This window comes from Tachypleus tridentatus, chromosome 7 (genome assembly GCF_004210375.1).
Source record: "Tachypleus tridentatus isolate NWPU-2018 chromosome 7, ASM421037v1, whole genome shotgun sequence".
Classification (NCBI taxonomy): domain Eukaryota; kingdom Metazoa; phylum Arthropoda; class Merostomata; order Xiphosura; family Limulidae; genus Tachypleus; species Tachypleus tridentatus.
The window spans coordinates 115,699,689-115,721,765 of NC_134831.1; the positions used below are offsets into that span (position 1 = coordinate 115,699,689).

General features: G+C 29.4%; 1 protein-coding gene across 1 annotated transcript in view; it reads left to right on the plus strand.

Annotated features, from left to right (window-relative positions):
- Positions 1 to 4,007: 4,007 nt before the first annotated feature.
- The window catches only part of LOC143257785 (pyruvate dehydrogenase protein X component, mitochondrial-like), a 32,290-nt gene continuing 14,220 nt past the window's right edge, over positions 4,008 to 22,077 (plus strand). Inside the window, exons 1-6 of the mRNA XM_076516818.1 lie at positions 4,008 to 4,195; positions 5,484 to 5,567; positions 7,003 to 7,103; positions 9,996 to 10,198; positions 12,201 to 12,296; positions 16,787 to 16,976. Of these exons, the coding sequence (XP_076372933.1) occupies positions 4,048 to 4,195; positions 5,484 to 5,567; positions 7,003 to 7,103; positions 9,996 to 10,198; positions 12,201 to 12,296; positions 16,787 to 16,976 (822 nt within the window). The 5' untranslated portion in view covers positions 4,008 to 4,047. The remainder of the gene's footprint in view (positions 4,196 to 5,483; positions 5,568 to 7,002; positions 7,104 to 9,995; positions 10,199 to 12,200; positions 12,297 to 16,786; positions 16,977 to 22,077) is intronic.

Genomic DNA, 22,077 nt, shown 5'->3' on the forward strand with positions numbered 1-22,077 from the left:
TCGGTTCATTGTTTTATTTAGCGTGGCTTGTTCACAACCTTAATGGACTTTTAGCGTGGCTTGTTCACAACCTTAATGGACTTTTAGCGTGGCTTGTTCAGAACCTTAATGGACTTAAAAGATATCGCACCCCCCAAGTCACGAATTGTTGGACATTATCATTCAACTGTGCACCAAGTCCTCTCACGAGAGAAAGTTATAATGGACACGAATACTAATCACACTGGACATTATTTACATACTAAATGTTATTTTTTGGCATTGGAGTGAGGCCCGGCATGGCCAAGCGTGTTAGGGCGTGTGACTCGTAATCTGAGGATCGCATCCCCGTCGCGCCAAACATGCTCGCCCTTTCAGCCGTGGGGGCATCATTATGTTACGGTCAATCCCACTATTCGTTGGTAAAAGAGTAGCCCAAGAGTTGGCGGTGGGTGGTGATGACTAGCTGCCTTCCCTCTGGTCTTACACTGCTAAATTAGGGACGGCTAGCACAGATAGCCCTCGAGTAGCTTTGTGCGAAATTCAAAAACAAACAAACAAACAAACAATCCATCTAAATTAGAGACGGCTAACTAGCACAGATATCCCTTGCGTAGCTTTGCGCGAAATGTCATACAAACCATAACCCACCATAACATTTAATTGCATAGTTAATTGGTTAAAATAAAATGCACTGATTTTATTATTATTTTTATTTGTTATTAACTATAATGCTACACAATAGGCTATTTCTGCTGTGTCCACCACAGGTATCGAAACACGATTTTTAATGTTAGAAGCCTTCAGGCATACAGCTGAGCTGCTGCTATTACGTCCAGACAGATGAAGTATTTAGCCCCATCTATTGGCACAAATGTTAAATAGAAATTACAATAATTTATCTCTTTATACAACATTCACACTATATGTTAAAACAATTTGTTTTGCAAAGTTTTTCTTATTGAATTACAAACCATATTTTATAATCCTTGTTATTTAGCTAACCGTATCAGTTGCAAAAACTCTTAACTTATTATACTAAAAAATAAAACGAAAGAAAATACGTTGACTATAATTGGATAGATATTTGTTACAGAAAGCGAGAAAATATAATTTATTTCATGTATATATAATTACAAAGTTTAGTGGGTCGCCATGGCCAGATGGTTAAGGCACTCGACTCGTAATCCGACGGTCGCGGGTTCAGCCATGGGGGCATTATAATGTTACTATTCGTTGGTAAAAGAGTAGGCCAACAGTTTGGATAGTGATGACTAGCTGCCTTCACTCTAGTCTTACACTGTTAAATTAGGGACGGCTAGCTTTGCGCGAAATTCGAAAACAAACAAACAAATGCGACTTTATACTGAAAAGCACCAAGAACACGTTATTCGAAATCATTATTTTACTTCTATAACCGGAAATATACAAACATATATGTATATCATTTTTAGTTGTGTTTTTTCTTTAAAAACCCTAAGCTTATGATTTCATGTCTGAAAAACTGATATTTTGAATTTAAACTAATAGCAACAAATTCCTAACAGCGTAAAAAAAAAAAAAAGACACTTTTTGGAAATTTTCCAGTTCCTCCAAATAAATTAAATTGGAATGACAGCTCGCCACCTGCTGGTTGAATTCAGCACACTAATGCGTTTGTTGAAGTTATTTTTCTTTGTATGATAAATTATTCCAACAAACGTCACTCACACGCTCTGTTGGGATAAAACTGTGCCCATAAGCTGATGCTTCCTCTTAACACATGTTTGTGATAAATTTAAGTTAAAACTGCTACTTTTAATTATTATTATTATTTTTTTGCTTTTCTTCATAAATAATTAAAAATTACCACTTGATTTGAAGTAGTTCCCTCTCTATCTCTTTTTTTTTCAGATGCTGCAGGGTTTTTGGTTTTCGCGCAACTCTGCAAAACAGGCTGTCTCCACTCTGTTCATTGCTGGGAACCGAACCTTGGATTCTAACATTATATGTCCGAGAACTTACTGCTGACCCAACGACAGACAAGGGAAGTTGAGAAATATTATTGGTTATCATCTCTGATTTTGTTGAGAAGGAAGTTACTATTTTTGCTGTCTCCCCTATTGTTACAACCATGCTATCTAATGTGTCAATACGCGAAGTAAAAATGGTATAAGCCAATAATCGATCATAACTTACTGTCAAAGAAACTTAAAAGTGAAATGAAGTTTCAGACATCTAAAATACACGTTTGTTTGTTTGTTTGTTTGTTTTTATTATAAAACACATACCCATCGATGTGTTGGATATTTCAACTCATCTGTAACTGCATAGTACACTATACCGATGACAACCGTTACCATGACAACGAAGGAAGATACCCAAAACTAACGTTTTACGATATTGAAACGTGGTTATTGTAGTCTATATCACCTGCACCTGTTAGTTACAATCTACGTAGGTATATGTCAATGTGACACAAACTCCGTTAAATGGAAAAAAAATTTAAAAATTTTAATTCATTGTTTTCTCTTCTCAGAGTACATAGAATGGACTGGAGTTATAGCTAAAGGTGGAGTTAGCTTTATTCTTATTATGTGTAGGTAACGTTAATTTGCTAACAGGAAATTTTGATACTTAAAAATTCAGTTATTGTCCTTTATCGTAAACGTTGTTCGATTCCACTACTTATCTTCATATTCATTATAAATACAAACATTTTACGTTGTTTCTGCTGTTTCTATTAAAATATTCAGAACAACTCTACACAGTTTCTACAACTTTAAAAACATACAGTTGATTTTTGATAGAAACAAACACCCATTAATTTGTTTTCATAGTTCTTGTAGAAAATGTGGTTTAAATATTTTATTGTCACACCACGTGTACCTGGTCGTGGCCTAGTTATTATTGTGCTCTTGTCTGACCAGATAGTAGGGGTTGACCAACACTTATATCGCACCCATGGTCTCGAACTGGTAAAGACTACAATTGTAATATTAATTTCCGATCAGAGCAAGTTACATACTTAGATCGAAATAAAAGTAACGTCGGTAATAATTATAGGTAAGTAATATACTATTCTTACACGTAAATATTAAAATGTATTGTTTTATCATTTGAGCACTCTTGTTGTTAACGATGTTTTCGGTCGATAACCCAATAATACCTCACGAAGTTCAACCAACTTCGGTTAGCTAAGTTAACAGTGTGAAACAATCTCTATAATGAAAGTATAATACGAAAAAGAATGAAAGAATAAGACTGTGTATAAATATATATAAACATTCTAGAAATACAAGTGAAAGATTGATCAAACAAGAAACTCTCATTCCTTATTTATTCATCATTAATGAAATAATAGGATAAATCGAGATTCAATGATACCTTTTATTTGTAATATGCTGGCAGTATCCAAATTTATAAAAATTATAGATTCGTGGTTATTAGTTAACAAAATAAGAAACATTACTTATTTTCTTAATTTCCATTTGAAAATAACTTACACTCTAGCCTCATAGTTGGTAAGAATAAGACAGCTATAACCCTAAGTCAACATAAACTAAATTTGTTATATAATCCCTACAAAACTGTGTGTTTTTTCTATTTGTTCTTTGTAAAACATAAAGTTATGCAATGAACCATCTGTACTCTGTTATCAAAACACGTTTTTTTTAACGTTAATGCCCATTGAGGTACCGCTGAGCCACTAAACTCAGTTCCATACTTATAACGATCAAAAAATTATCCTCTAATTCTAACGTGCTCTTGGAAGAACGTTATTACAATAAAAAGTAAGTCGAGATGTTGAAATAAGTTGTAATATATATATATTAATGTTGCTCATAATGAATGTTGTTCAAACTCTTGAAAATATACAATTGGTTAAATTTAGTTTCGTGACTTTCCATTGTGATGTGAAAAAACATGTCCAATAATCTTTTAATCTCATCTCATGTATATATTTGCGTAACCAGATCTGCGATATTTGCTAATTCAAGCTAATTTCCAATTTATTAAGTTTTTAAAGAATAAATACAACAGTTACACAAAATTACTATACTAGATGGCGAAAGTGTGAGGTGAAACATGGCGGCAGTCTTAGCCAGTAAGCTAGTAATAAATAGCTTAACACCGAAATATTTCGGAATTTGCAGAACGTTAAGATCCGTAGAATGGCGGTTATCACCGTTTACTTTTTCCAAACACTGGATTCACAGAAATTTTCCGTGTTTAGGTAACTAAATAAAGATTTTCTTCCAGCAGTTATTATTAAATTTACCTAAAAATAATATATATATATATTTTTAGTAACTTGAATAAATTTTGAAGTTGGAGGGCTTCGCTCGTATCATTACTGTCAGTAGTAATTTACAAATTGCACCAGGATTAAACGTCGAAGGCTAAAATAAAGGTACAAAATATAAGCACGTGTAATTTTGGACATAAATACATCTGATGGAACAAACTGATTTTTGTTTATATATCAATGGTAGTCTTTTTCCATATAACACATGTACAGTATTTTGGTTGTGCAGGTTTTCTCTGTCAGTGTTAACGTGTAATGTAGGTTAGTGGTTTATGATAGGTTATATGTCGCTACATCTAAACTTTGTAATACTTTATAGGCATGTTGTTTGTATACGTAGAATAAGTAAATGTTAATTTCACCTGCACAACGTGTACACAAACACAAAATTTTATTGTAATGTAAATTAATTGAAGATTTTCCAAAACGGCACATCATTTATCATCATAAATAAAGAACTCTTAAAATTTTGTATTACAAAAAAGTCAAACTATTGTGACACATTTGTCCATATCTGATATTTCTTTTGTTAAACAAATCATTTGATAATAAAGGTGTTTGCTTCTGAAAATGAAATCATTTCTACAATAACAGTTAATTATCAGCAATATCTGATAATCACAATGAATTAAGTACAATTAGGAACCAAATGACAGCATGCTAATAAAAAATTAATTATACCCAAAGACAGTAGTTTATATACTAGATGATAGGCAGAGCAGTGCATCAACACAAATACACAGTAACAGAAACTGTTAGTTTAAGATTTCTTATCAGTATTTTTATTCTAAAACATAAAATGATTATGTGCTAGTAGTGACAAATAAAATTTAATGAGTGATGACTTTGTGAAGCTACTTGCTGAATCAGTCTTTCACTTGTCTCAGGCTAAAATTAAAATTTTGTACAAGGAACATAGTGTGGAGATCTTTAATCTGTTATGTTGCTGGTTCCATTTTTTACAGTTTGGTAGTTTATTTCACATTGCAGTGAAGCACATGTCCCAAGCTGTTTGTTCCTGTGTGCTTTAACTTGAATACTTTGTTATATTATCTTTAAAATGATATATTATAATATAATTTCCCCCTCCCATCAACAATAAATTGTAAGAATAAAAATTTGCATATACTGAGTAGATATAGAGCAAAAAATAGTGAGATTATTGGTGCAGATTCTATCAATATTTTAATTAAAAATATAAAACATTTTAATTCAGGAGTTAAAGGACTACAAATAAAGATGCCATCACTTTCCCCAACTATGACAGAAGGAACTATAATCAAGTGGATGAAAACTGAAGGTACGTTCTCTCTAACTGTAAAACAGTGTTTGTTTCTCCTGTAAGGGAAGGAATTTGTTTTATATAAAGTGCCTTAGAACACTTGTAATGTGCACAAAACTTATCCAGATCTCAAGTGTCTGATGGAATTATTATGAAAACTGCCATGCATTTTACATTAAAAATATATATATATATGTTCTTCTTCTGTCCAGAATCAATGGCAAAAAAGTAGTATTTGTGATAAAGCCACACCACATGCACATTGGAGCTTCTGGTTATAAATATTCACATGATAATTATGTGATGTGAGACTTTCTTGTTGTCTGTTGTATTTTTCAGTAATTGTTAATACTAAGGGTACATATTTATAATGAAAATTATGCTATAAATAATGAGCAGACAGATTATTTTAAGAATGCTTACCAAGGTTTTCAGTGTTGTATATTTACATTTTGCTCATAACAGATTTGAGTCTTGTATATTGTTTTTTTCAACTACTTAATAGATTTAGCTTATAGCTGGAAGATATATTTTTAAAATAAATATAGTCATACTTCAGAGAAAACTAAAAGTACTTTAAATAAATTATATTGTATGTGCTTCGTAAAACAGAAATAACAAGTGGACTACTAAGGAATATTTAGTCTTTCAAAACTGACTTTCCACACCCACCCCAAGGAAAAGAAAAGTAAATATCAAACCCATCTTTTATTTTTGGTGAACTTATGATTTCCCACTTAAACTCTTGTATGGTGCTAATCTGAACTCTAAACTACTGCATTTACCAACTTATTCCATAAGTCTATCTCTATTATAAGAATAAAACTCTACTAACTGGAGCCTGGTCTGTCTTTTCCACATTGTATTCTTGTCTTTATAAATCACCACAAAGCAATCATATTGTTCTCCCAGTTAACCTTGCCAGCATTGGTAAGATCAGTTTTAACCTGTATTCTCTCAGAAGAAGATTAGTTAAAAGATGTCAGCCTGTCTCATGAGGTAACCTTTTCATATTTGGAGTTGTCCAAGTAACCTTTTCTTTGACACTTACCAATAAGTTAATATCCTTGGCCATTAGTTAGGACTTACAGTATTTTATAAAAGTTAAATACTGTATAAGGTAATAAAAACAACAAGTTGAACATCAGTGTTAACTAAACATCCTATCTTAATCATCACTATTTGTAGCAGTTGCATTTCAGCTTATATTACACAAAATAATACAGAGTGAGGTCCACTTATTTGTAAACTACTGTGTTGTTAGCACCAATAATTTATTTTTTGAAATAAACACTAGTCAATCATACCTCTTTGTTTATTGTTGTGTTATGAGTCACAAAATATTTTGTTTGAACAAGCTTATAAATGTATTGCAGAGAAGCTGTTTATTGTCTGTTTGTCACACAAGTTTCTTTGGTAGCACCACCTACATTGAATAAATGAATAATTACAGGAGATTCTGTAATGGCAGGAGACCTAATTTGTGAGATCCAAACTGATAAGGCTGTTGTTGGATATGAAGTAGATGAAGATGGAATTCTTGCAAAAATTCTAGTAAGGAAATTTTCATGATTCAAATTTACTCTTATGGTTTGATGATGATGTAATTACCAATCATTCTAATGTGATGTTTTCTTTAGATGTACTGATACTACAAGGGTGAAACCAGTACTACTACAAGGTGTGTATGTTCTGCGGTAAGGGGTATTTTTACAAACCATTTTGGTCCTTCTACATAAAGAATTTAAATGTCTTAAACAACAGTCCAGTATTTATTATTATTTTAATCAGAAGGCAGTGGACATTTTAGAATTTTTGAGTTGTTGTTCAACGTCCCTTGCTTACTCTCTTGTGTAACGAATATAATTAAGATCACTATATATACATTTATAGCAGGTAACATGACTACATAATTTTATAATTTAGTCTAATGAAAACAGTATGATTGGTTATTTACCATAGCATAATGTACTTTAATTTGTTTAAACTATACAGTCTAAATTGTTGGTGCACAGAGACCAAAACATAGAAGTATCATATATTGTATTTAATGTAGTCTTGAGAAAGGATAAACTTTCTTATTATGTGTAGTATTATTTTTACTTCACTTTTCTGAGTAGTATACCTTTTATTTGATTTTATTCAGTAGTGTCAATTTTACTTGATTTTCTTGAGTAGTATCACATTAAATTGATTTTCTTCTGTTGTCACTCTTATTTGATTTTCTTGATTAGTGTTATTTTTACTTGAATTTCTTCAGTAGTGTTACTTTTACTTGATTTTCTTCTGTTGTCACCCTTATTTGATTTTCTTTTGTTGAAAGTCTTGTTTGATTTTCTTCAGTAGTGTCACTTGATTTTCTTGAGTAATGTCACATTTACTTGATTTTCTTCAGTAGTGTAATTTGATTTTCTTGAGTAGTGTCACTTTTACTTTATTTTCTTTAGTAGTGTCACTTTTACTTGATTTTCTTCAGTAGTGTAATTTAATTTTCCTGAGTAGTGTCACTTTTACTTGATTTTCTTGAGTAGTGTTACTTTCAATTGATTTTCTTCTGTTGTCACTCTTACTTAATTTTCTTGAGTAGTGTCATTTTTACTTGATTTTCTTGAGTAGTGTCACTTTTACTTGATTTTCTTCAGTAGTGTCACTTATTTTCTTGAGAAGTGTCATTTTAACTTGATTTTCTTCAGTAGTGTAAGTTGATTTTCTTGAGTAGTGTCACTTTTACTTGATTTTCTTCTGTTGTCACTCTTATTTGATTTTCTTGAGTAGTGTCATGTTTATTTGATTTTCTTCAGTAGTGTAACTTGATTGATTTGAGTAGTGTCACTTTTACTTGATTTTCTTTTGTTGTCTCTATTATTGGTTTTTCTTAAGTAGTGTCATTTTTACTTGATTTTCTTAAGTAGTGTCATTTTTACTTGATTTTCTTCAGTAGTGTTACTTGATTTTCTTGAGTAGTGTTACCTTAACTTGATTTTCTTCAGTTGTGTTACTTGATTTTCTTGAGCACTGTTACTTTTACTTGATTTTCTTCAGTAGTGTCATTTTACTTGATTTTCTTCAGTAGTGTCATTTTTACTTGATCTTCTTTAGTTGTTTCACTTTTACTTGATTTTGTTGAGTAGTGTCATTTTTACTTGATTTTCTTGAGTAGTGTCACTTTAACTTGATTTTCTTTAGTTGTTTCACTTTAACTTGATTTTCTTCAGTAGTGTAATTTGATTTTGTTGAGTAGTGTCATTTTTACTTGATTTTCTTCAGTATTGTAACTTGATTTTTCTTGAGTATTGTAACTTGATTTTCTTGAGTAGTGTCATATTTATTTGATTTTTTCAGTAGTGTTTCTTGATTTTCTTGAGTAGTGTCACTTTAACTTGATTTTCTTCAGTTGTTTCACTTTAACTTGATTTTCTTGTAGTTTCACTTTTACTTGATTTTCTTGAGTAGTGTCATTTTTACTTGATTTTTTTCAGTTGTGTTATTTGATTTTTCTAAAAACACAGGACATTTTTCCTCATCTTTAACTAATATCTTAAATTTTTGTAATTTAACAAGGTAGTAACTTTCTCAAAATGAATACATTTTAAGATATATCATTTTCTCTATAGCTTGCACCTAATACATATATATTCTATTCTCTTTTAGTTTGTGTGCTTAGTAACTCAGAACCCAATATATTCAGTATAGCTGTAGCATGAAGTTAGCTCTAAGTATTATTCTGTGTGGTAGGACTGAATGTATATATTGAGTATAGCTGTTGTAGGAAGTTAGCTCTAAGTGTTATTCTGTATGGTAGGACTGAATGTCTTGTATTATAGAAAACTATTTTGATGACTCACATGCTATGTGAAATAGTATCAAATTAATGTAATATTTTTGTGTTATTGGTCAAGCTCTTGATGAAATGTATATTATAAAAGTGATTTGACACTTTTAGAGATTTATTTATCAGATGTGACAGGTATTGTATTTTTTTCTTTCTTGGGATCAGTGCTTCAATCTCTGACTATGTTTGTAAACAGTTTTCAAGTTATAATCCAAACAACTCAAACCCAGTTCAGCTAAACCATGATGTTATTTTCAGTTTGCTACAGTTTTGTTTTAATAAATAAATAAATTGTATTTTTTTCACTTAAATTTAAACAGTTTTCCAAATGTAATAATTTTCTACCTCTTGTCACAAATGGTTTTTATTGTAATTCTACTCTGGTCAGTATTTGTTTTTTTGTTGTTTTTTTTCTTACATCAAGTCTTTGTCTACTTTAGTTTACTATTGGTAGGTAACCAGAGCCATTTTTCAACATAGAAAATATATGAACTTATTAATCCAATAATCAAGTGATTGTGTGTATATAATTTTTAAAATTCACAGATCTATACTTCCTTTTATAATTGACTTTTCAAGAATAGTGTGAAAAAAATTCCGTTAATTAACTGTAGGTTCCAGCAGATACTAAAGACATTAAGGTTGGGACTTGTATTGCTTTGATGGTTGGTGAAGGAGAAGACTGGAAGGATGTAGAAATTCCTGATGGAGGGACTCAAGACACATCTTCAACCAGTGAAACAACAACACCTGTTATAAAAACAGAACCTGAACCTCCCAGAAAACCAGAAACTTCTGAAAGGGTTTCTAAGTTCAGGTATGAAGTGTTATATTAATGTGCATGATATATCTATATAGAAAACTTTTTTTAAGGAAAATTTAAAAGTAATTTGTTAATTTCATACAGCCATTACAGGAAGAGGATGACTTGATTTTCTGTTAATAAATATCTTAACTTTTTGTAATCCTATGTGTTGTGCATTGGTTTCTAAAAAACATTGTTATCAATCAGTTAACTGATTTGGTACCGAGTATTTTGCACGTTCAGTTAAAGGATGTTAATATTATAGATGTTAATTGTTAAAGTTCTGTGTTTTGTGAGGTTGCTCATATTTGTTTAGTAATTGCTAGCATGTTAATCTATTAACTCTTTCAGTACCACTGCCTTTGTTCATTAAATGTGATGTTTTTAAAAAGAAGAGAACTGTATTAATTATTGTATTGAAAAACTTGAGTGTGTATTTCTGTAGGTTTGTGAAAATAATAATAAATTTATTTCTGAGATATATGGATAACACAGTTTATTTTCAGGTACGTTATGCTACTATGTTAATAATAAAAAAAAACAACACAAAAACCAAGCAGGAGCAATACAGGATCTCTTCACATAACAAGGTATTGAACTTGTTTCACATCAGTCACCAGGGTTTTTACCTTTACATTTTTGTGGTTCTCTTGAAGACTGTGCACTTGAGGCCTCACATTGATCTGTCTTGCTTCAGTTGTTTCCTTCATTTCCTACATTTTACTCCGAGTCCTGCCTTACTCTGTGGTGGTAATTTTCTCTGGATCCATGGATAACCAAGATGAATGTCTCCTATACTTATCTATTTATTCCCATTTCTGTACAATCTTGTTTGTGTCTTAGGTTTGCCCATCAAGGGGTAGTATATCAATTTCACATCATACTCTTTAGGCTGGCTTCAGCTCTTCATCATCATTCTCTGATGCTGCAATTTTATTTTTACATATACGACTAGCTACTTCTTACCCATTCTGAACAGGATTCAGTCAGATATACTCATTCTACTCTTGCATCCCTTTAGGTTTTTTTAGGATTTAGAATGAACCAATCAACATAAGTCCTCATACAGGTTTCGGGTTGTATATCTTCGTATCTTGATTTCTCCTTCTGTGTTGTGAGTAACATCAGGGATTGTTCCAGTTCTATCCTTGGCTCTCCCTTGTTCTCTTATTGCATGGATATTATTGTTTTTTGAATACTGGTTGTCTCATCCTAAGATCAGTTGCTCAGAGCTAATCCTGTGTCATACCAAGGAATCAGAGTGTTTCTCATTTCCCAAGTTCTTGGGTGTGAGGTTAAGACAGTATGATTCTCATTCTATTTTCACTTGGATCTTGGTACCCCATGAGGAGGTTTTGATGTAGTTGACAGTTTGCCATGCCCTATCCAGTCTACACCATTAGATGCATTATTGTTTACCAAATTTTCTTATTGTTGGATTGAGTTATTTTATCTTTCCCACCACATTTTCACCCACTCCTCTCATTTACTGTACTGATTTCTTCCATGTGACACAAATGGGTGAAGAATATACCTGGATCAGGTATGGTGTGGTTCCCTTCGTCTGATCTTCTGACCTGTCTCATCTGTGGAGATATCCTTCAGACAATTCTTGGTGGGTGCAAACATTCTTTTCATGCACCAATCGTTCCTCTTAATCAAAGTGGAATTCTAGCTAGTCTTGTGAACAGAGGGAAGTACCATATCAAAAGTTATCTCATTTTCCTATACTGAAAATGATGCACAATGTTTTCTTGAGAGAGAACTGTTGGAATCATTTGACTCCAGTAGGGAGGTGCAGAAGGCTTGGGACATGTAATAAAAAAGTTTGCATATAAAGGGTAAACAACAAATGGAAATAGCTAATCTTGTGGAAGGAGGGAAGTACCTATTTTAAATACATTTTATATTTCGGAAAAATTATAACTTCATTTGATGTGGTAAACATTTATGAAAAGTTTTTAAAAGATCATGTTTGCACATTGTCTAAGATGAGAGTGTTTATTTTTCTTAGTATGGTGGGACCTGCAGTGAGAGGATTGCTTGAGCTTTATGGACTTGAATCTAGTCAAATACCTCCTTCTGGTCCACACAATAACCTTATAAAGGGGTAAGTTCCAAACAGCAGGAAAAGCATATCATAGTTTTGTTTCATGTAAAGCTTAGTTATACAGGTTATTTATGTTTTATAACCTTAATATTACATATATAGATTTTAAAAACTTGATTTATTTAAAAACTAAATGTAACTTATTGGCTTTTAGATTATAGCCATTATTGGAAAGAGTTTTCCAAGTAGGTTTTTGCTTCCTATAGTAGGCTAGCTGCTCTTTCAACTTTACCTTACTTTGGTTAATCTTTTCTTTATGCATATTTGCAACCAGTTTACATTGGAGTTTGGCTCAAGTGATTTTGTGTGTTATGACTTTACTATGGTCTAAAATTTATTACAAGTAAATTTGCTACAAGTATGTACTTATGTTTTTGCACATGTTGTGGAACTCTTTACTGTGTTTCTCTTCCAGTAAGATACCCATTTCCTGTCTTTGTGTCTTTTATTAAATGTTCCTGGTTCAGAATCTTAACTCTGTGTTTTAAGTGACATTGTACTGTGTAAGACATAGGCCTACCTGTACTTCACTCCTATCTACCTTTTGTGTGTTATTTGGATGTATCGGAGTTTTCTGTCTCCAACATGCTCTACTAAAGTATAGGGGATCAGAAAGCTATTGATGATTTGGCCAAAAACTAAGAAGAAATCATAAAAAAGAGCTTTTCAAACTGACTATATTTTTTCATTTGTTTCTCAAAGATGAAAAGATTGAGGGTTTGTGGTCAACTCATTGAAGTGGAACCTTCTGTTGTTTAAACACTTGAGTTGTTTTAGTGGTTGTGTTAGATGTTTTTTTCATGATAACTATACTCATATTTCTCTATCCTAATTTCTATATTATATATATGGTGTTTTTAATTGTCTTTTACTTACAATCCCCCCCTCCTTCATGACATTAAAACTTGGGTTTTGATACCCAAGATGGGAGAGTATATCAGTTCTGTTTAAGAACATACATACTGTTGATCATTGCAGACAACCTATATTTATATATGATTTTTAAGATTGATACATACATACTGTTGATCATTGCAGACAACCTATATTTATATATGATTTGTAAGATTGATACATACATACTGTTGATCATTGCAGACAACCTATATTTATACATGATTTGTAAGATTGATACATACATACTGTTGATCATTGCAGACAACCTATATTTATATATGATTTGTAAGATTGATACATACATACTGTTGATCATTGCAGATAACCTATATTTATATATGATTTGTAAGATTGATACATACATACTGTTGATCATTGCAGATAACCTATATTTATATATGATTTGTAAGATTGATACATACATACTGTTGATCATTGCAGATAACCTATATTTATATATGATTTGTAAGATTGATACATACATACTGTTGATCATTGCAGACAACTTATATTTATATATGATTTGTAAGATTGATACATACATACTGTTGATCATTGCAGACAACCTATATTTATATATGATTTGTAAGATTGATACATACATACTGTTGATCATTGCAGACAACTTATATTTATATATGATTTGTAAGATTGATACATACATACTGTTGATCATTGCAGACAACTTATATTTATATATGATTTGTAAGATTGATACATACATACTGTTGATCATTGCAGATAACCTATATTTATATATGATTTGTAAGATTGATACATACATACTGTTGATCATTGCAGATAACCTATATTTATATATGATTTGTAAGATTGATACATACATACTGTTGATCATTGCAGACAACCTATATTTATATATGATTTGTAAGATTGATACATACATACTGTTGATCATTGCAGACAACCTATATTTATATATGATTTGTAAGATTGATACATACATACTGTTGATCATTGCAGACAACCTATATTTATATATGATTTGTAAGATTGATACATACATACTGTTGATCATTGCAGACAACCTATATTTATATATGATTTTTAAGATTGATACATACATACTGTTGATCATTGCATACAACCTATATTTATATATGATTTGTAAGATTGATACATACATACTGTTGATCATTGCAGACAACCTATATTTATATATGATTTGTAAGATTGATACAACCTTCTTGTTTTTTGTTTTATTATTCAACAAGCAAGCTGTGTGAAATACTAAAATAAACATAAAGCCATATGTATTATCATAAACTTTATCTTAATGTTTTAAATATTAGCTATAGAGTTCTTGATGTTAAGTTTGTCAAATTAGTCCTATAATAGCAAAGGTTCAACTATGATCTGGTAACTTTGACTAATATCTGGATAAGAGTCCATTGTTCATAAATATGAGAAGTCATTTATTTAGAAGTTGTTGAGTTGTGATTGAGAATTCATTGAAATGTTGACTGTATGTAAGTTATTCAGAGTTTGTTCTCAAACAAGAATGTTTTCTGTTAAATGTTATTAGTGCATTATGTCAACAGAATTTTCAGATCTTGTGTTGAAAAATTTGCTTCTAAACTTAGGTCTCTCACTTGTGTCAAACTGAACGTAGGCTGTAGCAAATGTTAAAGGACAAATAAAGTATTTATATCATTATTACATGGACTAGACTTTGGATTATTTGGACCAAATAATTCAACAGAACATGATAAACAATAGAACAATATGATATATAGTCCACCATTATAAAAACCACAATCTATTTATTTTAGATTGGTCCTTGTTCAGGTCAGAATTCTCAAACCAAACACATGATAGGTTTGATTTTCTATATAAATATAGTTTCCATATACCTCATCATTTTGTTCAAAAAGATGTGGCTTGTCAGTTTTGCTTCTTTGTGTCTGATAAAAATAAGAAGGGATTGATTGGATAAAGATTGTATTCTAAATACAACCATCCAGTCTTGTAAAATTTATTATTGCAAAGTGATCTCAGCTCCATATTATTATTATTAACTATTTATAGATGCTCTCCAAACATCTTGGTGTATTGGAAAATTAAAATTAAAGTTTCTCCTGTTTTATTTTTTTCATTCTTAATGTCTGATAGTTGTCATCAGATAGTTGTCGCCTTTATGGACCTCATTTCCTTCGATTGTCGTCTTATACCAGATTATTCACTAACCCTTGGGAAGTATGTGGTTGAACTGATTATTTAGCTTGGGGTTCTCCAGAGTAATGGATATAAAGGGAAAAACAGTTTGTTAATCCAAGTCTGGTATGTCTCATAAACTTAATAGATTACCAGTATTTGACCAATCTATTCCACTGGATTTGTGTGGTTTCTCACCCTGATAGTTTCCCATTATTAGAATAATTTAAGTTTTTCCCACAGTGGCAAAAGTAGGGACTGTTTCAAGACTTCTATACCAACATTATGCTTTCTGAAGTACTTTCAGACTGCCCACAGCTCTAGAGCATTTGAATTTAGGGTTTGTATGTTTTGGTACCTTTGTCATGATATACTTTTTGCATCACTTTTTCCTTACGTCAGAATAAATTTGTTTTAGGAAAGTTATCTCACAATGTAAATTAAACTGTTAGTATTGCATTCCATGGTTGCATAAAAATAGTAACAATAAAAGATTTACAAGAAGTTTTATTATAATGGAAGTTTAGTTCTAAAATAAATTTTCTTTCTCAGAGAACAACCATATCTTTAGTTTCCTGTAGTTAGCCATATGTTTTTTATTCCAAGCAACTGTCCCCAGTGGCACAGTGGTATGTCTGCAGACTAGAAACCAAATTTCAGTACCTGTGCTTAATAAGAAACAAAACAATCTAAATAATTTTACATTAAACTAAGCATCATATTCACATAATTATAACTTTATTTTTAAGTTAATAATCTTTTTCTGGGTATTTATTATCCTAAAAATTGGGTTTTGATACTCCTGATGAGTGCAAAACAGATAGCTCATTGTATATCTTTGTGCTTAGTAACAAAAAACAAACACTATGCTTGCTTAATGTTTACTAGAAAAATGTAAAAATATTAAAAGGTATTTTGACCATATTTATGTAATAAAACAGTGGAACATTTTGTATTTAACTTCTAATCAAAGCAAGCTACTTGCATATATCACAATAAAATATTAAGCCAGTATTGAATATAGCTAATTTGGAATACAGTTCTTATATTGTTAATTATAAACTGATGTCATTCATCAGTTGATTATCCTAACTCTTAGTGGTGTTTAAAGCCATAAACCCAATAATATCTTATGAAGTTGTGCAAGATAAAGGTATTTAGATCAGTCCTGGATCCTTGTTTCAAGCCAACAGTACAAAATAATCCTTATAATAAAAATATATAACAACATAAAATTAGTAATGATAAAAATAGATATGTAAGGTGATGTGACCAATACTGTTTATCAAAGTAACATTAAAGAAGGAATACGATATACTTTACTTACACAACACAGTGAGATTATCACAGATTTTCTTATTTCTAAATGTATTTTAGGATGAAAAAGACTCATATGGTTATTTTTTTATTCTGCTGTTTAGTGATGTACTGGAATATATAAAGAAACAGAACTTGAAACCTAAGGCACCAAAAGAAACCAGTCCTATAGTTAAAGGCACTTTGCCTCCTCAGAAAATGATGGTGCCCTCTAGTAGGAAGGAAGAGGAATACGTAGACATCCCATTGACTGATTCAAAGTCAACTATTGCTAATGCATTTGCATGGTCTAAGGTAAGTCACATGTTTATACTCTTTGGGAACCTCACTTATTTATATTCTTCAGATAGCAAACCTGTTTATATTATGGAGGTACTTCACACGTTTATATTCCTTGAGTGCTTAACCTATTTATATTATTCAGATAGCAAACCTCTTTATTTTATGAAGGTACCTGATGTGTTATTATTCCTTGGGTGCCTAACCTGTTTATATTCCTAAGAAAGTTTTAATTTACAAAATTTGTAATTAGAGAGACTTCGGATTTATCTCAGAATGGCTGGTATGAGTACTAACACTTATTGATAAGCAGAGAACAATGTTTCGACTTTCCTGGGTCATCTTCAGGTTAACAAAGAGAGAGTTAGGTATGAGATTCTAAGGCATGCCTGGCAGTGATCAATTGCAAACTCCTCATTGTTAACGTGAAGATGCCCTAGGGAGGTGGAAACGTTGTTCTCTGCTTACCAATAAAAGTGTTGACACCCGTACCACCCATTCTGAGATATATTTTTATTTCAAGTGGGTTTCTCATCATCAATAATACAGAGACTTCAGTTACATATATCACAAATAAAATCTAATTAGAATTTTTTATTTTATCTGAATTGTATTCATGTTGTTATATTATAGTTTTTGAATTGGTTTATTTCAGTTACGTGATGTTGCATTTTTTAAAAATGATTTACAAAAACTTATCATGTAGTTTGAAAATTTATTTTAAAACTTAGTATGATTTTAATATAAAATGTTGTTTTTAAAATTAGTATGGTTTGAATAGAAAACATTGTTGTCTTAAAATTAGTATGGTTTGAATAGAAAATATTGATTTTAAAACTTAGTATGGTTTGAATAGAAAACATTGTTGTTTTTAAAACTTAGTATGGTTTGAATAGAAAACATTGATTTTAAAACTTAGTATGGTTTGAATAGAAAACATTGTTGTCTTAAAATTAGTATGGTTTGAATAGAAAACATTGATTTTAAAACTTAGTATGGTTTGAATAGAAAACATTGATTTTAAAACTTAGTATGGTTTGAATAGAAAACGTTGTTTTTAAAACTTGGTATGGTTTGAATAGAAAACATTGATTTTGAAACTTAGTATGGTTTAAATAGAAAACATTGATTTTAAAACTTAGTATGGTTTGAATAGAAAACGTTGTTTTTAAAACTTGGTATGGTTTGAATAGAAAACATTGATTTTAAAACTTAGTATGGTTTGAATAGAAAACATTGATTTTAAAACTTAGTATGGTTTGAATAGAAAACATTGTTGTTTTTAAAACTTAGTATGGTTTGAATAGAAAACATTGATTTTAAAACTTAGTATGGTTTGAATAGAAAACATTGATTTTAAAACTTAGTATGGTTTGAATAGAAAACATTGTTGTTTTTAAAACTTTATATGGTTTGAATAGAAAACATTGTTGTTTTAAAACTTAGTATGGTCTGAATAGAAAACATTGTTGTCTTAAAATTAGTATGGTTTGAATAGAAAACATTGATTTTAAAACTTAGTATGGTTTGAATAGAAAACATTGATTTTAAAACTTAGTATGGTTTGAATAGAAAACATTGTTGTTTTAAAACTTAGTATGGTTTGAATAGAAAACATTGTTTTTTTTAAAACTTAGTATGGTTTGAATAGAAAACATTGATTTTAAAACTTAGTATGGTTTGAATAGAAAACATTGATTTTAAAACTTAGTATGGTTTGAATAGAAAACATTGATTTTAAAACTTAGTATGGTTTGAATAGAAAACATTGTTTTTAAAACTTGGTATGGTTTGAATAGAAAACATTGATTTTAAAACTTAGTATGGTTTGAATAGAAAACATTGATTTTAAAACTTAGTATGGTTTGAATAGAAAACATTGTTGTTTTTAAAACTTAGTATGGTTTGAATAGAAAACATTGATTTTAAAACTTAGTATGGTTTGAATAGAAAACATTGATTTTAAAACTTAGTATGGTTTGAATAGAAAACATTGTTGTTTTTAAAACTTTATATGGTTTGAATAGAAAACATTGTTGTTTTTAAAACTTAGTATGGTCTGAATAGAAAACATTGTTGTCTTAAAATTAGTATGGTTTGAATAGAAAACATTGATTTTAAAACTTAGTATGGTTTGAATAGAAAACATTGATTTTAAAACTTAGTATGGTTTGAATAGAAAACATTGTTGTTTTTAAAACTTAGTATGGTTTGAATAGAAAACATTGTTGTTTTTAAAACTTAGTATGGTTTGAATAGAAAACATTGATTTTAAAACTTAGTATGGTTTGAATAGAAAACATTGATTTTAAAACTTAGTATGGTTTGAATAGAAAACATTGATTTAAAACTTAGTATGGTTTGAATAGAAAACGTTGTTTTTAAAACTTGGTATGGTTTGAATAGAAAACATTGATTTTAAAACTTAGTATGGTTTGAATAGAAAACATTGATTTAAAACTTAGTATGGTTTGAATAGAAAACGTTGTTTTTAAAACTTAGTATGGTTTGAATAGAAAACATTGATTTTAAAACTTAGTATGGTTTGAATAGAAAACATTGATTTTAAAACTTAGTATGGTTTGAATAGAAAACGTTGTTTTTAAAACTTGGTATGGTTTGAATAGAAAACATTGATTTTAAAACTTAGTATGGTTTGAACAGAAAACATTGTTGTTTTTAAAACTTAGTATGGTTTGAACAGAAAACATTGATTTTAAAACTTAGTATGGTTTGAATAGAAAACATTGTTGTCTTAAAATTAGTATGGTTTGAATAGAAAACATTGATTTTAAAACTTAGTATGGTTTGAATAGAAAATATTGATTTTAAAACTTAGTATGGTTTGAATAGAAAACGTTGTTTTTAAAACTTGGTATGGTTTGAATAGAAAACATTGATTTTAAAACTTAGTATGGTTTGAATAGAAAACATTGATTTTAAAACTTAGTATGGTTTGAATAGAAAACGTTGTTTTTAAAACTTAGTATGGTTTGAATAGAAAACATTGATTTTAAAACTTAGTATGGTTTGAATAGAAAACATTGTTGTTTTTAAAACTTAGTATGGTTTGAATAGAAAACATTGATTTTAAAACTTAGTATGGTTTGAATAGAAAACGTTGTTTTTAAAACTTAGTATGGTTTGAATAGAAAACATTGTTGTTTTTAAAACTTAGTATGGTTTGAATAGAAAACATTGTTGTTTTTAAAACTTAGTATGGTTTGAATAGAAAACATTGATTTTAAAACTTAGTATGGTTTGAATAGAAAACATTGTTGTTTTTAAAACTTAGTATGGTTTGAATAGAAAACATTGTTGTTTTAAAACTTAGTATGGTTTGAATAGAAAACATTGATTTTAAAACTTAGTATGGTTTGAATAGAAAACATTGATTTTAAAACTTAGTATGGTTTGAATAGAAAACATTGTTGTTTTTAAAACTTAGTATGGTTTGAATAGAAAACATTGATTTTAAAACTTAGTATGGTTTGAATAGAAAACATTGATTTTAAAACTTAGTATGGTTTGAATAGAAAACGTTGTTTTTAAAACTTGGTTTGGTTTGAATAGAAAACGTTGTTGTTTTTAAAACTTAGTATGGTTTGAATAGAAAACATTGATTTAAAACTTAGTATGGTTTGAATAGAAAACGTTGTTTTTAAAACTTGGTATGGTTTGAATAGAAAACATTGATTTTAAAACTTAGTATGGTTTGAATAGAAAACATTGATTTTAAAACTTAGTATGGTTTGAATAGAAAACATTGATTTTAAAACTTAGTATGGTTTGAATAGAAAACATTGATTTTAAAACTTAGTATGGTTTGAATAGAAAACATTGTTGTTTTTAAAACTTATATGGTTTGAATAGAAAACATTGTTGTTTTAAAACTTAGTATGGTTTGAATAGAAAACATTGTTGTTTTAAAAATTAGTATTGTTTGAATAGAAAACATTGATTTTAAAACTTAGTATGGTTTGAATAGAAAACATTGATTTTAAAACTTAGTATGGTTTGAATAGAAAACATTGTTGTTTTTAAAACTTAGTATGGTTTGAATAGAAAACGTTGTTGTTTTTAAAACTTAGTATGGTTTGAATAGAAAACATTGATTTTAAAACTTAGTATGGTTTGAATAGAAAACATTGATTTTAAAACTTAGTATGGTTTGAATAGAAAACGTTGTTTTAAAACTTAGTATGGTTTGAATAGAAAACATTGATTTTAAAACTTAGTATGGTTTGAATAGAAAACATTGATTTAAAACTTAGTATGGTTTGAATAGAAAACGTTGTTTTTAAAACTTGGTATGGTTTGAATAGAAAACATTGATTTTAAAACTTAGTATGGTTTGAATAGAAAACATTGATTTTAAAACTTAGTATGGTTTGAATAGAAAACGTTGTTTTTAAAACTTGGTATGGTTTGAATAGAAAACATTGATTTTAAAACTTAGTATGGTTTGAATAGAAAACATTGTTGTTTTTAAAACTTAGTATGGTTTGAACAGAAAACATTGATTTTAAAACTTAGTATGGTTTGAATAGAAAACATTGTTGTCTTAAAATTAGTATGGTTTGAATAGAAAACATTGATTTTAAAACTTAGTATGGTTTGAATAGAAAACATTGATTTTAAAACTTAGTATGGTTTGAATAGAAAACGTTGTTTTTAAAACTTGGTATGGTTTGAATAGAAAACATTGATTTTGAAACTTAGTATGGTTTGAATAGAAAACATTGATTTTAAAACTTAGTATGGTTTGAATAGAAAACGTTGTTTTTAAAACTTGGTATGGTTTGAATAGAAAACATTGATTTTAAAACTTAGTATGGTTTGAATAGAAAACATTGTTGTTTTTAAAACTTAGTATGGTTTGAATAGAAAACATTGATTTTAAAACTTAGTATGGTTTGAATAGAAAACATTGTTGTTTTTAAAACTTAGTATGGTTTGAATAGAAAACATTGTTGTTTTTAAAACTTAGTATGGTTTGAATAGAAAACATTGTTTTTAAAACTTAGTATGGTTTGAATAGAAAACATTGATTTTAAAACTTAGTATGGTTTGAATAGAAAACATTGTTGTTTTTAAAACTTAGTATGGTTTGAAT